General features: G+C 40.5%; 1 protein-coding gene across 4 annotated transcripts in view; it reads right to left on the bottom strand.

Annotated features, from left to right (window-relative positions):
* The window catches only part of sytl5 (synaptotagmin-like 5), a 30274-nt gene that overhangs the window by 3631 nt on the left and 12406 nt on the right, over nucleotides 1–14237 (bottom strand). For 2 of the 4 annotated variants that reach the window (XM_077580471.1, XM_077580472.1), the window contains exons 2-17: nucleotides 11331–11604; nucleotides 10403–10618; nucleotides 9283–9395; nucleotides 9086–9203; nucleotides 8660–8800; nucleotides 8448–8547; nucleotides 8253–8370; nucleotides 6812–6912; nucleotides 6575–6670; nucleotides 4590–4655; nucleotides 3351–3529; nucleotides 1960–2062; nucleotides 1726–1887; nucleotides 895–1003; nucleotides 623–761; nucleotides 340–548 (exon numbers count right to left, since the gene is read on the bottom strand). In XM_077580471.1, the coding sequence (XP_077436597.1) occupies nucleotides 340–548; nucleotides 623–761; nucleotides 895–1003; nucleotides 1726–1887; nucleotides 1960–2062; nucleotides 3351–3529; nucleotides 4590–4655; nucleotides 6575–6670; nucleotides 6812–6912; nucleotides 8253–8370; nucleotides 8448–8547; nucleotides 8660–8800; nucleotides 9086–9203; nucleotides 9283–9395; nucleotides 10403–10618; nucleotides 11331–11446 (2086 nt within the window). In that variant the 5' untranslated portion in view covers nucleotides 11447–11604. The remainder of the gene's footprint in view (nucleotides 1–339; nucleotides 549–622; nucleotides 762–894; nucleotides 1004–1725; nucleotides 1888–1959; nucleotides 2063–3350; nucleotides 3530–4589; nucleotides 4656–6574; nucleotides 6671–6811; nucleotides 6913–8252; nucleotides 8371–8447; nucleotides 8548–8659; nucleotides 8801–9085; nucleotides 9204–9282; nucleotides 9396–10402; nucleotides 10619–11330; nucleotides 11605–14237) is intronic. The other 2 variants (XM_077580474.1, XM_077580475.1) reach the window with 2 other exon arrangements.

The raw sequence follows: 14237 nt of genomic DNA, 5'->3' as shown, positions 1-14237 counted from the left end.
CAAACTCCTGTCTTTAAATGTATTTCAAAATAAAAGGCCCAAATTGGTCATTTCTTTTTGGTCGCACCACATGATGATTCAAACTAATGACACAAATATGTTTTTTGTTTTTTTATCATGGCATCTTACATTACCCCCTGTACTCTAAGTAAATGCTTTTTTGATTATTGTTAGCATTTCAACCTTGGCGGAAGTCTGTGCTTTCATGTATTAGATCTCATCAGACCGCGCCTAGACCTGGGTCATCAACAGATGATGTAATCTAAAAATTAGGGGTGGAGGAATGGACGGTGCCTTGCATTCAGCTATGCTGGTGTCCTATTGCACTCTTGTACACACCTGTACCGGCCCCCAGCCTGACTCCTCCCAGGAAGACATTGCTGGCCAGCGCCTCCTTGTCCCACACGGTGAGCTCCAGACACACATTGTTGAGGTCTCCTGGCTGCAGACCGCAGTAGGTGAAAGTGTGATTCCATTGCGGGTTCACCGTGCGCCGCTCCACCGCCGTCTTGTGCTTAGTGGACTTCTGGCTGTCCGGGAGCAGATAACTGCACACGAGGAAATACAACACATTGACTGAACACGACAACTTTAATAGTAATAAGTGTGATTATTATCTCACCCTTTGACAAAAGGATCAGACGACCCTCCAGACTTGACAGCAGTTAAATTCTTGCCCCCCTTGACTAGCAGCTCAACCATGCCCCCTTTGGGTGGTGTGAAGGTGCTTTTCTTCTTGCCCTTCAGGAAGCCTTTCTTCACTGAAGGAAGCAGACAGCACTAAAAAACACATCTTTTGTCCTACTAATATGGCCGCATTGTTCTGAGCTAAGCGTGTGGCGATGAAACAAATTGAACTTGTATCTCAAGGCACCACTATAGTTGTGAATATACCTTGTACTTGGTCCAGAGGCAGCATGAGGTTCTTCTCTGCAGGAATGTACTTCAACACAACAGTCAGTTCTCCCTTGTACTGCATGGCGGCGTCCATGTTGCTCTCCAGCTGCACAAATACGTCGTCACTTGTACATTTTGCACATAACGAAGTAAGTATGGAGGACCAAAAACTGCCAAATAAATAAATAAATGGATGTGAAAATAAAAACGGATATAAAAATATAATTCAAAAATTTAATATAAATATAAATGGAGATAAAAACAACAAAAATAAATTTAAAAATGTTAAAAAAAAAGATATTAAAAAAAATATATAAAAATACATGTGGAAATAAATACAAAAATGAATGTATACATAAATAAATAAATAAAAGTACAAATTATTATTTATTTTTAAACTAGATTCAAAAAATAAAAATAAATATAAAAATAAATGTGGAAATAAATACAAAAATGAATATATAGAATTATATTTTGGCAAACTGAGATGCGCCTAGGACCGCCCCCTCATTTGAATAACATTTCATGATGCATTTTCATGCTGACAGCGTCTGCACATGAAATAAATAAATATGAGAGCAAAGCCTTTTTATTTATTGATTGATATTTAAATCTATTTGTGTACTTTAAAAAAAAAAATCCACATTTATTTTTATATTTATTTTTTTAAGTCACAATTTTGATTTTTGTATTTATTTTTACTTTTCTTTATAAATATATATATATTTTTTCCATTTATATTTATTTTTGAATTATATTTTTATATCCATTTTTATTTATTATTTTTGGTACTCCATAGTGAGAAGTCTCAAGGAGTGGAGTTGTTACCTTGGGCTGCAGACCAAACCACTCATCTATTTGGGAATCGAACTCCCAGGAGTCAAAAGACAGCTCTACTTCCCCGAGGAAGCTGTTGCGTCCGAAGCGGTCGTGATGCCACACAGACACTTGCAGGGTGCGCGTTTCCAGCTGCGAGTGGCTGATAACATACTACACCAACGAAGAAGACACAATTCAGTTTTGAAGTGAACCAAAAAATCGAAGTTGATGAAATGCACACACCCTCAAGTTCTCATTAAAAACAGGGTTGATGCTGTTGGCCTTTATGCTGGTCTTCCTCTTGCTTTGACGCGACATGTCCGGCAGCAGGTACGTCTTCACGTAGCTGTCAGGAAACAAGCACGGCCACTATATATTTTTGGATGTACCAAAAATATGACCTAATGTGATTGTGACTGTCTAAAAGTGATATCGTATCAATATTCTGCAGAACTTGCTGATGAGCTTATCATTTGAATCAGTTGAGTTGGAGGAGGGAAACATTTAAAACATGCAGGATAGGGGCACTCAACGTCCAAAGCCGGATATTACCTTAACCCTAACCATTAATCCTTACCATGAACTAATCCCAGGTTAATAATAAATCGAACTAACTAGGGAAACACCGATTATTAACTCATTCACTGCCATTGACGGCTATAGACGTCAAAAATTCCTTTAAAATATTTCTATTAATTTTCCACTTTTTCCACTTTTGTTAATAAGAGTATGAAAACCTAAAAAAACTGACGCGATTTAAAAAAATAAAATAAAAGATCCTTAAAATTAGGGGCGTCAGGTGATTCTATTTTTTTAATTGTAATTAATCGCATGACTTCACTAGTTAACTCACGATTAATCACAAATTTTATATCTGTTCTAAATGTACAATTAAAAAAATCTAGGTTTTCAAGCTCTTGTTAACAAAAGTGGAAAAAATGTTAAACTAGTAGAGATATTTAAAATGAATTTTTGACATCTATAGCCGTCAATGGCAGTGAATGAGTTAATATTAAAGGGGAAGGCACGTCAAAAGTTTTCTTTACAATATGTTCTATGCGCCCCCCACCAGTCTAAACATGGCATTATGATTAATATTTTGACTTTGTAGATTTTTAATTAAGCAGAAAAATCCACTATTTTTATCCAACTCAGGGGGCGGCCATTTTGCCACTTGCTGTCGAATAATGATGAAATCACAGTGCCTAAGGGCTCAGGTGACAACCAATCACAGCTCATCTATTTCCTGAGTTTGGTCATGTGACTTGCAGCTTACCTGTTTGCTGGGTTTGGTCATGTGACTTCACAAGCTGAGCCCTTAAGCACTGTGGCGACATTTTCAGTCAAAAGCAAGTGACAAAATGGTCGCCACCACAGATGGATAAAAACAGGTGGATTTAGTTGCTTAATTCATATTCCACAAACACCATATTAATTAGATTACCGTGACTTGAGTTCCCCTTTAAAAAAAAAATAAAAAATTATCACTCCATTGGTTGGAGTTGATGCTACTTTCAAATCTTGCTAGGAGTTTGAAAACTGCAAACAGTTTTCTACTCAATAGCAGCCACATGCTCACCTCACACTAACATAGTGAAGTGTTGCTGCCTGGTATGTGTTGTGTGTGACCTCACGCGTCAGTGCGTTGCCTCCTCTCGTCCCCCGTGGCCAGGTTGTGGCACTCCTTGACCAGCACGTTGAGAGCGCCCGTCTTGTAGCTGTAGCTGATGTTCAACAGGATCTCGCCACTGACGCGGGCGTTGCCATAGTCACCCGTCTCGCTGTACATGCTCATCATACTGCTGATGCTACTCTGGTGGGCGCAGACAAGAGAGGCACAGGTTCATCATGGCTCCGAGGGCGCCACGAAGACGCAGAAGGACGGGAGAGAGGAGAGAAGGTGAGATGACGTTGTTGATGTCCTGATTGTGATTTTTATTCTCCTCACTTTTTTTTGCTGAGAAACAACTCCCACATGATACTTCCGATGTACACCGTTCGGATTTCAACTTCAAGAATTCACGCCTGTATGTCGTCTGATTTCACATTACTTACAGTATTGGCACAATTTAACGTTAAATATCAACTTTTCCAAATTTATTTTCAATGGGACTGACATTGAACTTTTTCTAAGTCCCACTTTCCACGCCAATTGATCATTATCACCAGCTTGCTTATACTGCTCAGTAGCGTACTTGGCAAAATGCATTGTCCAGTAACCAGGAGGTCACGGGTTCAAATCTCACCTCTGACTGTACATAGCAAATGTATCCATGGCAATTATGCTAAGTGATTACATGCTAACCAATTGACTATCATATCAGGAAATGCTTTATAATTTCACTGAAATGATTAAAAGCATGCGGAAGACCTTAGTTCAAACCCTGCTTAGACAATGCTTCAGCTAGTGCAGCAGAGCTTTGACCAGTGAACAGTAGGAGATGGTTCGAATTCCACCTTGGACAGATTGCAGTTCAGGTGTTATTGTTTTCATTTATCTTTCAACTACAATTAATACTTTGTAATTTTCACTTCATTTATCTTTCAATTTCCTTTATAAGCATTCAACTTAGCATTCAGCTATTAGCATTCAGCTATTAGCATTCAGCTATTAGCATTCAGCTATTAGCATTCTGCTTTCAGCATTGCCACACAATTTCTGTAGAAATTGCACCTAGTCTAGTTGCTAAGTAAAGACCACTTTCCATTTTCTAAACTTAAGAACAACTTTTTGTTAACCCTTTTATACTGTTTTCCTTCCTGGAAGTTTACTGTATACAAAATACATAAACAAGGAATATGACCCTTTTATTGTATACTGTATATGCCACACATTGCACTATAGATTGGAAAAAGTGGAGCGTGAGTCTTACTGTCTCAGCGTCTGAGTCGGGAACATTGAGGAAGGCCCACCTCCTCTCTGAGGCAGGAGTGGAAGACTAGCACAGGGTTAAGAAGAGAAAAAAAAGAGAAAGAGAATAGAACTGAGCCTTTTTGACATTTGTCAGTAGAAGTGACGGAAATGAAGCAGAAGCAACCCCCACCGCCACCATCAGCCCTCCGGGGCCCCCGAGGATGGGCTGCAGAGATCGCCGGCAGTACATCCAGGAACAACATGACACTCGGTTACCATGGCGATTATCAGAGCCAAGCTACAGAGATTACAGTTCGTCCGGAATTGGCCGTGAAATCAGCATGAGCGCACATAATCAAATTGAAGGCCACTTCCTTCATCGTGTTTGCTCAGCTTCATCCATCATATCACATTACGTCCATATAGTTGCACTGCTATATGCTTAAAATATTATTTCTATTACTTATACGGATCATAAAGAATTGTGTGGGGGTATGGATTGATGAAAATGCTAAGGGAAATGCTATTACTCACAATATTATTGCATGCTAACCATCTCATATGCTAATGTTAGTATTGTGGAGTATTTGCTGTTCAGTTACAAACCTGATGATAATATTTACTCAATTAAACATTTTTAATCATAAGTTAAAACTTGTTTTTTTAATAAACTAAAACAAACTTTTTTGGAGACAGTTTAAAAGCAAGTGACGTTGCGTGGTTGTACAAATATAGAAATAGATTTAAGATTTAAGATTTAATTTTAATACGATGATGACTTTCTTTTAACATGACTTTTTCTGGTTGGATCATCACTTTATTATGACTTTAAAAGGACAAAATAAAATTCCACCAAATATCACTATATTTTATTCACACTTTTTCTGGTCCAAATAATGCAACTGCTTTTTTTTTTCCTCATAAGACTGAAACTTTTTCTTGTAATACTACAACTTTTTTCTTGCGACATTATTTTTTCTAGAAATAAATCAGATGTTCTCAAAAGAAAAACCTAACTTTGTTTTCTTAACTTCATTCTTGTAATATTAGAATTTTATTCCGATAAAATTATGACTTAAAATGAAAAATTTCCTCTAATGACTTTATGAACATTGGGAATATTTTTCAGGAAAATGCCATTATGTTTGAAAAATAATTTCTGAAAAAAACCCTACTAACATTTTCTTGACAGAAATTAAGCTTGTTTTTCTAAATAAAGAAGAATTTTTCCTTGTAATAGTCAAACGTTGTCTTTTAATAATACAACTTTGTTCCCAGGACATAATAACCTTTGGTTGTAATCTAAAAGCTTTATTATCACAAAATGTAATATAGTGGAACCTTGTGTTTTCCATGAAACATTTTCAAAGTGAGGCAAGGTTTCTCATTTAATTCACATTTATCTAATTTTGATTGTTGTGTGGTGATAGATACTGTGCAATATGGAAATTGGTGAAAACAAAACTTATGATGATGAAAATGACAGTACGTTTGTGATTTTTTTGTTGTTGTCATTATTCTTTAAAAAAAATACTGTAATATGTTACATGTAATTGCAATGACAAATGTTTTATTTAAAAAAAAACTTATTTCTTGTAATATTGTAACTTTACAAAATATAAACTTTAAAAATTAAACATTTATTTGACTATGGTTTTATTTGTCTGCTTTAAAATATTCGGTCCTGTGTGTTCATTGTTTGTATTACGATTGACCACATCCTCCACCCACACCTTTAATCAATGTACTGTAAGGTGTGTATCTCAGACACGCCACCATCAACGTTATCATATCATAAAACAATAATGTTGAGTTAGCTGTCTTGTGTATGTTCAGCAGCAGAATTGTCTTTGTGATGCCTGAACGTTCCCTGCCTATTTACACAGTCAACACACACACAACAGGTGTTGCGCATGTTTGCGCTGCGCCACGAGGCTGCATAAACACACACACACACACACGCTTTCCCCACCAGGTGAGGTTAGCGCCAGTTTGTGTTGTTACCGTGGACACGGCGTTGCTGAGGTGGCGCCCTGCCGTCTGACTGTGGGCCGACATCAGGGCGTCGATGTCTTCTTCGGCGTCCTGGTCGGACAACTCCTGTGGAACGTCATATTGAATGTGAAGACAGATGCAGATGTGTGTGTGTGTGTGTGTGTGTGTGTACAGCTAGCTTCCATAAAGTCAATGAGACAATTCAACATTTCATATCAACATTTGCACATTAACGATGCCACTTACTGTCTCATTGAGGCCAGGCACAGAGCGGCTCCTGAGGCTGAAGGTGTCGTCACTGTGTTCGGAACCTGCAGCCGAAAGGTCCATCTCGGAGCGACTGTGATCTGATTGATAAAAGAAGAATAGAAGAAGCCTTAATGATAAATATTGAAATCAAAGAATAAAAACATCTGATTAAGAGACTTCATCTAAAAATTATATATTCACAAAAATCACTATATCATTTGCATACATAATAACCTTGTAGCCTTGGCACACAGATGGTAGATCATTTATATAAAGGCAGAACAGAATTGGACCCAGGATTGAACCCTGCTGGACGCCTGTGACGAAATCTTTGAAAGCAGATTTTGTGTTATTGAGATCGGTTCATGAGCTATGATTCAAACCTTTTAGTCTAGACTGGGAATATTTAAATTAGGGGTGTCAGGCGAATTTTTAATCGCATGACTTCAATAGCTAACTTACAATGAATCGCAAATTTTATATTTGTTTCCTTAGTTTTTATACTCTTGTTAACATAAAAGTGGAAAAAAATTGAAATATGGCTATGTCTTTTAGTGCCAATAATTTCATAATAATTCATAAAATTGAGTTAAAATCAAAAAGATGCACTGTACTGCAAAAAAACAAGTGTGATATTGATTTGTGTTGAGGTCATTTTTCTGCCCCTAGATGGCATAATTGCATTTGTAAGACATTGGTGACAGCTCATTGCATTTCTCTTTTCATATTAAGAGCGATCTCATCTTTAACATGAAGTAACTTGTGAAATTCTGCTCATTTTTAAAATTGTAAAATACAACTTGACCCCAGTCTGCACAAATATTTGCATTATTATTAAATTTGTTACTGCTCAAATACTTTTCCCCCAGTACAGGCTCTCCAAGTAAGCGGGGGTCATTAATCGCACCTTTAAAAAATGAGTGGCATTAAAGGAACTTAAATTTAACTCAAAATGTACACACAAATTTTGACACCCCTAATTTAAATTGATTACATTTAGATTGGAGAATATTATGATGTGCCTGTGTCTTTTCAAAGATCTAAAAAAAAACCACAACCTTGCACCATTTAAGACGAACTACAACAAAATTATCTGGAGGGTTGTCGGTGTCCATTTTTGACCACGGTGTGACGTCAATAAGCACTTGAGACATCCTGACAAGATGTTCTACAATAGGTGCTTGGGCAGAATTGGTGCGCTATAAATATAAGTGATATGCACGGATGCACCTTTTACAGCCTCTTTTTATAGGCTGCTGAGGTTACTTAGGAACTGCGCACACTTCATAGCAGCAGCTGTTACTGGAGGGGATACAAGTGTCTGTTTAACAATGTGTTTATTGTGCTGGTTTATCGCCTGCGCCGCATCATTTTACTTGAACTGTTTATAAAATAAAACTTGTATGGGATCTCATTAGACCGTGTGGACAGTACCGACCCGATGATACCGAAGCCTGGGACACAGAAATGGTCGGAGTGCCATGATTCCCTGCGGCTTTCTTCTCAGGCACGCCGCCGCTGGAATGGAAGCTGGAAACACTCTCCGCTCCGTCAGGCTACAAACAAGATAGCCGTTATAACAAATGAACCAGGATAGTGCCATGGTTGTCTGTTTCCGTGTGCGTTGGCTAACCCTGACCCTCCGGTTGCTGCTGGCAGTGGAGTATCTGTCAGGAGTTTTGGATCGTCGATTATATAGCGCTGTTGGCGTCTCGGAGGCGCCGCTGCCTTTGCTATGAGACATGAGTGACAGGAAGAAGTAAAATGCCACTTTTAAGTCAAACCCCGCATACAGCATTTGCGCTAAGGCGTTCGCTAAGCTAAAGTTGCCATCATTTTCAGCACCTGTTTGAATGATAACTTGGAGCAGAGTAAACGCTTCGCACGCTGTGAGCGTCTCCGTCCGATGCGGATTTGATGTTGGAGCCACCGATGCCGTTTTCCGACCTCGGGGGTCTGCTGCCCACTTTATCCATCCTCATCCTCCTGTCATCAACACACAAACGCATACACGTGCAGACTAGTGGGTACGGGAAGCACATACAATATTGAGAATTATTACTATTATTTAGATTGGCTAGTCAGTGTCAGGCAGTGAGTCAATCACTAAGTTAGCTGTAAGGTAAGTTATTTGATTGGTTGGTTAATTAGTCGTCTAATTGGTCGCTTAGTTAGCATGTTTGCCAGAATATCAGTTAGCAAAGCAAGATTTGAACGTAGCCTGACTTCACTCCTCACATTGAAAACCAAAGCAAACAATGTCAATTTTACCCTCTCTTTCTCAGTCCATCCACAAGATGCTTGGAACTCCTGCTGGATTTCGGTGCGCCGACCCTCCCAGCCTCAGGACGGAGATTCAAGTTCTCTGGGGATTTTCTATCCTCCGTGGCTTGGGACAAAACACGTGGAGGATGGACGTGGTTTAGAAAAGGTCATATAAGATGCATTAGCGCACGAGTGAAATTCACCTGTCGGGCTGCTCAGGATTGTTTGCTTTACCACATCACTGCTCAACAGTTTGTGCTCAAAGCGCTTTGATCGCTCCTCCAGGAACCACTCGCCTGTCACCACCTTCAACTCCCTGCGCACACAACAGAAACAACAGGCTCATCGAGAGCGGCGCACAACAACTAAGAACTGTGAAGATCTATGACTAAGATCATCAGTTAGACATAGATAACGTTAAAAAGAGACAAAACCATCCAGTAAATCTCAGGAAACTTCAGCTCAGTATTTTATTGTATTGTTGTTTTTGAGTTTGCACAGTGGTTCAATTCTTTTGACCACTATTCATTTTACATCTTAATTACACAATGAAAAAAAACATGCCTCGGCCATGTATGTGATTGAGCATTGACCAATAACAATTTATGAACATGTAAGCCCACAAGCGAGCAAAAAAAAAAAAAAAAAGTTCTTCTTGGGTGATCTTCAGAAAACGGAAAAGGCCAATTGGTGAGACAAAGAGTCGTACTGAAAATTCTGGTTTATTTTCAATCGTGTCGCCAATCTTAATTTGCTATGTTTTATGCAGTTGCTATGTCCAATATGATGATAATGTAATGATGATGATGACGTTATGAATTTGTTATGCGTATATGCAATTGCTATGTCCCTTATGATGTAATGTGATGATGATGTTTTAGCCGTTAGCCAATCTTAGTTTGCCAAGTTGTATGCAGTTATTATGACCCTTGGGATGATCATGTAATGATTATTATGTTATGGATTTATTATACATATACAGTTGCTATGTCACTTATCATGGTAATGTGATGATAATGATAATGATGATGATGATGTTTTAGCCATTTTAGCCACTCTTAGTGTGCAAAGTTTTATGCGGTCACTATGTCCTTTATGATGATGTAATGAAGATGATGTTGTAGATGTATTATGCGTATACAAGTGCGATGCCCCTTATGATGATAATGTGATGATGATGAGTTTCAAACAGGTTGGTGAGCCCCATGCTAGAAGATCATCTTGAAGCACCTGAAGGCCTTCACACACACACACACACACACACACACACACACACACACACACACAAACACACACACACGCAGTGGTCTAATGGTCACTTACGAGATCTTAGCACACACGTTACACTTCCATTGGCGCTGCCTTGGAGTGGAGACGCGGCACTCGCTGCACACGCGCAGCTGGCACTCGTCGCATAGTTCGCCACGGTCGAAGATTAGGCCCAGCGTCTTGACGCAGCGGGCGCACTGACGCTCCGCCGACTCCCGCGGTAGCCGGGGGCCTTTGCGTTTGATCTCAAGCAGCTCGTTCTTCAACTTCCTGGACAAGGGGGGGACATCAAGGTCATAGGAATTTCGAACTAATGAATACAGTATGGCAAATTAAAATTTGAAATTATTTTTACTTCGTTTTCTACATGATTCTAAAAATTATTTCCAATCTCTGCCACCACAATGACCAATTTATTCTGAGAACCAGGTTAAACCAGGGGTGTCCACACTTTGTTTGTTTGAGGGCCACATAGAGAAAAATGGATGGATGCAAGGGCCACTTTAAGATAAAAATGACTTTAATGTATCAATCAATCAAGCAATTATATATTGTTTATGTCTTTTCAATAGATTCTTTCAATAAAAAGTTAAGGAATTTTTAAGATTTCGGACGTGTATCCCAATGAACAGCAATGGAATCCCTTCTCCACATTCATCACCAAAACAAAATCACACTGCAGCTGACCATTATTAAAACAGTTACTTGAGGATCATTAATATGTTATCTTCATAAATCGGACCTTGACGCATAGCAGAAAGTAGAGTAGACTATTTTTGCTTCTAAAATGAATTGTCTTTAATTCAGCACAGGGTTTTGAAATAAATTGTATTATTATTTTAGCCGACAATAAATCATTTTATAGTATGTGACGCAGGACGCTGAAAAATAGATGGTGGGCCGCAAATGGCCCCCGGGCCATACTTTGGACACCAAGCTCGAGCTAGTTCAGCCCATGGTGAGAGTGAAGTAACATTCTCACCGTATCCTCTTCTCCTCTCGCTTCCTCAGCTTCTCGTCCTTCTGCAGCACCTTCAGGATGCTATCCCGCTCGTGCTCCAACAGAAAGGAGAGGTTCAGGTCGTCGGCCGCATTCATCGCTGCCTGGGTTCGACACGCAGGCGGTGGAATCAGCCGAGCGGGGACGCCGTATGGCGGTAGACGCCGACTTCTACTTCCCCACACGCCTTTGTTTCCATCACATCCATCATCTAAGCTTCACATCCAGTGGTTGTCTGAACTTCTGCAAGTGAAGCCTGTACGGCACCAGACAAAAGGAAAAATCAGTACAATTGGCTGGCATTTGCGAGAATTAAAAGCCCAATTAGATGCGCTTGGCATTTTCAAAATAGAAACACAATGATTGTTATGGTTGCAAGTTCACATTTAATTGGTGGTGACATTCAAAGTGTAACAGCTATCAGCTAGACTTTTCTTGTTAATGACAAGACACGAGTCTCTAATTGCAAATAATAAAATAATAATACACTCACTTTTGTAGGGCTAGGGAACCCACAACCCTTGGGCTAAACGTTATATGGACAAAAGTATTGGGACAATGGTAGAAAATACAGTGTATCGCATTAAGACAAAGAGAAAAACAATGGGCTTGGCACTACCACGCGTTACAATTTACCGTAGGCCTGCCCAGTGCCCGCCTTGCACGGCATCAAAAACATCCACCTTCGCACAATACATTTTAAGCACAATACATTTTAGACATAGAGGGCACATAACACACTTTGGGGGGGAGTGGGGTAGGGTGGAGACACCGTCTCCGCCCTGCAGCTCCCCTCCAATTTTAATGCACCACACAATTGGGGGGGGGGGGGGGGTCATCGGTTGGGGCAGGCCGCAGTATGGAGCAGTGCTGCGGTCCCCGGTTGGTGGGGGCGGCTTGGTTGGGGGTGTGGTGGGGGTGCTGGGGGTGCTGGGTTGGGGTGGATGGCGGGGGGGATGGGGGGCGGGGGGGAGGGGTGGTTGTGGGCCGGTGGGGTGCCTGGTGGGCCTGCAGTGCCCCGTCCTGCTGCGTTGGGTTGGGGGCGCGGGCCGCGTTGGGGTGGGGGGCGCTCCTGCTCCTGGGTTTGCTCTCCGGCCGGTGGCCCCTGCGGGGCCCGGGGGTCGTCCTTTGGCGCTGCCGCGGCCTGGGGGGCCCTGAGGTGTTGTGCTTGCTCTGTCCTGGCGGGGGTCGATGGCTCCCCTCTTTGGTGGAGATTTTTATGCATGCCAGATCCACCACACCAGCATCTATCGAAACTCAGACACAATCTGTTTCTCCCTCAGGTCATTGATTCGGTGGAGGCTGGTGTCTGTGGCTCTCACTCTGCTTCTTCTGTCCTTTCTACCTTTCCTCAGTTTCTCCTTTGGGCCCTTGAGGTCTCCCTGATTTGTTGGAATTTAGATGTCTCTGGGGTTGGTGAAGGACTCTGGTTAGTGGCCCGGTGAGTGGTGTCTGGTCGGTGCTGGGCTTCGCTTTTCTTTCTTTTCTTTGGTCCCTCTTCGGGTCTCCTGGCGGCCCCACGACTCTGGCTGGATTTTGAAGTGTTCGGTTTAGGTGAACGGTATGGGATTTTTTTTTTTACACGCACGCACGCACGCACGCACGCACACACGCACACACGCACACACAAACATCCACATACAAAAAAAAAAAAAGGGAGAACAATGATGATGACATGTCAAATGATCAATACTGAGCTCTCCCCCCCAAAAAAATAAATAAATAAAAACATCCACCTTCGAAAACGGAAGAAGTGCTCAGGCTTGGGGAGTAACGGAATACATGTACCGCCGTTACATAATCAGATTGCAAAAAAAAAATTAACTGTATTCCATTACAGTTACAGGAAAAGAGAGAGAGAGAGAGAGAGAGAGAGAGGACAGAGTGAGAGAGAGCACTTGTATCTATCTATCTATCTATCTATCTCTCTCTCTCTATCTATCTATCTATCTATCTATCTATCTTTCTATCTATCTATCTATCTATCTATCTATCTATCTATCTATCTATCTATCTATCTATCTATCTATCAAACTGTGAGGTGTGGTTGCTTTCAGTGACAGTTTGAAAAGTAGCATATGGCCTTCAATAGCCTACATGCTTTTTAATTACACAAGGATTTTTGCTATTTGTAGGCTGCCCCGGGTCCCTATCACCCGCAAATAGCAGGGGCACATTGTATAGAATACAGTATATATTGTGGTGATATTTATTTTTATTTTGTCTTCATGAGCATACTCAATATTGGAGTAATCCAAAAGTAATCCAGTTACATTGCTTTAATATTATGGTACTTGGATTACGTTACTAACTACATATTTTAGCAGGTAACTTGTAACTGTAATGGATTACATTTTAAAAGTAACCCTCCCAACCCTACACATGCACACAAAAACAAAGAAGCGCCACCCCGTGGTGCGGTGGCGCACTGCAGATTTGTTACAATCACACTAATGAACTTCCGTATCTTGACTTGATTGGGAACGGTTTTGCAATCTCATGAGAACACTTTCTTTTAAATGCCTCAAATCCTTTCCGCCCTCTTTGCCGACAGCCTCTTCCCCGAGTTCATCTCGTCCCTTTCTGACAATTAATGAAGCCGTGTGGCTTCATTATCAACTATTGTGCTGCCTCTTGAGCTGAGCTGCAGCTGCACTATCAATGAGGAGATTTTCTTTCACCTTTAAGATGCCACGGAGGGAATTTCAAGTAGGAAACAAAGAATAGATCGTCTTCAATTATGCCTTTTGACTTTGAACCACTTGCAGGGCACTCACATTCCAAATTTTAGCCCCAGAAAATTATTTCAATTATTGTTTATTAGAACAATTTATTAAAACGAGTGCTTATTTTATTATAATGTGTTTTACAATAAATCTATAAAATGTC

This window comes from Vanacampus margaritifer, chromosome 11 (genome assembly GCF_051991255.1).
Source record: "Vanacampus margaritifer isolate UIUO_Vmar chromosome 11, RoL_Vmar_1.0, whole genome shotgun sequence".
NCBI lineage: Eukaryota > Metazoa > Chordata > Actinopteri > Syngnathiformes > Syngnathidae > Vanacampus > Vanacampus margaritifer.
This window is presented reverse-complemented; position numbering and strand designations above follow the sequence as displayed.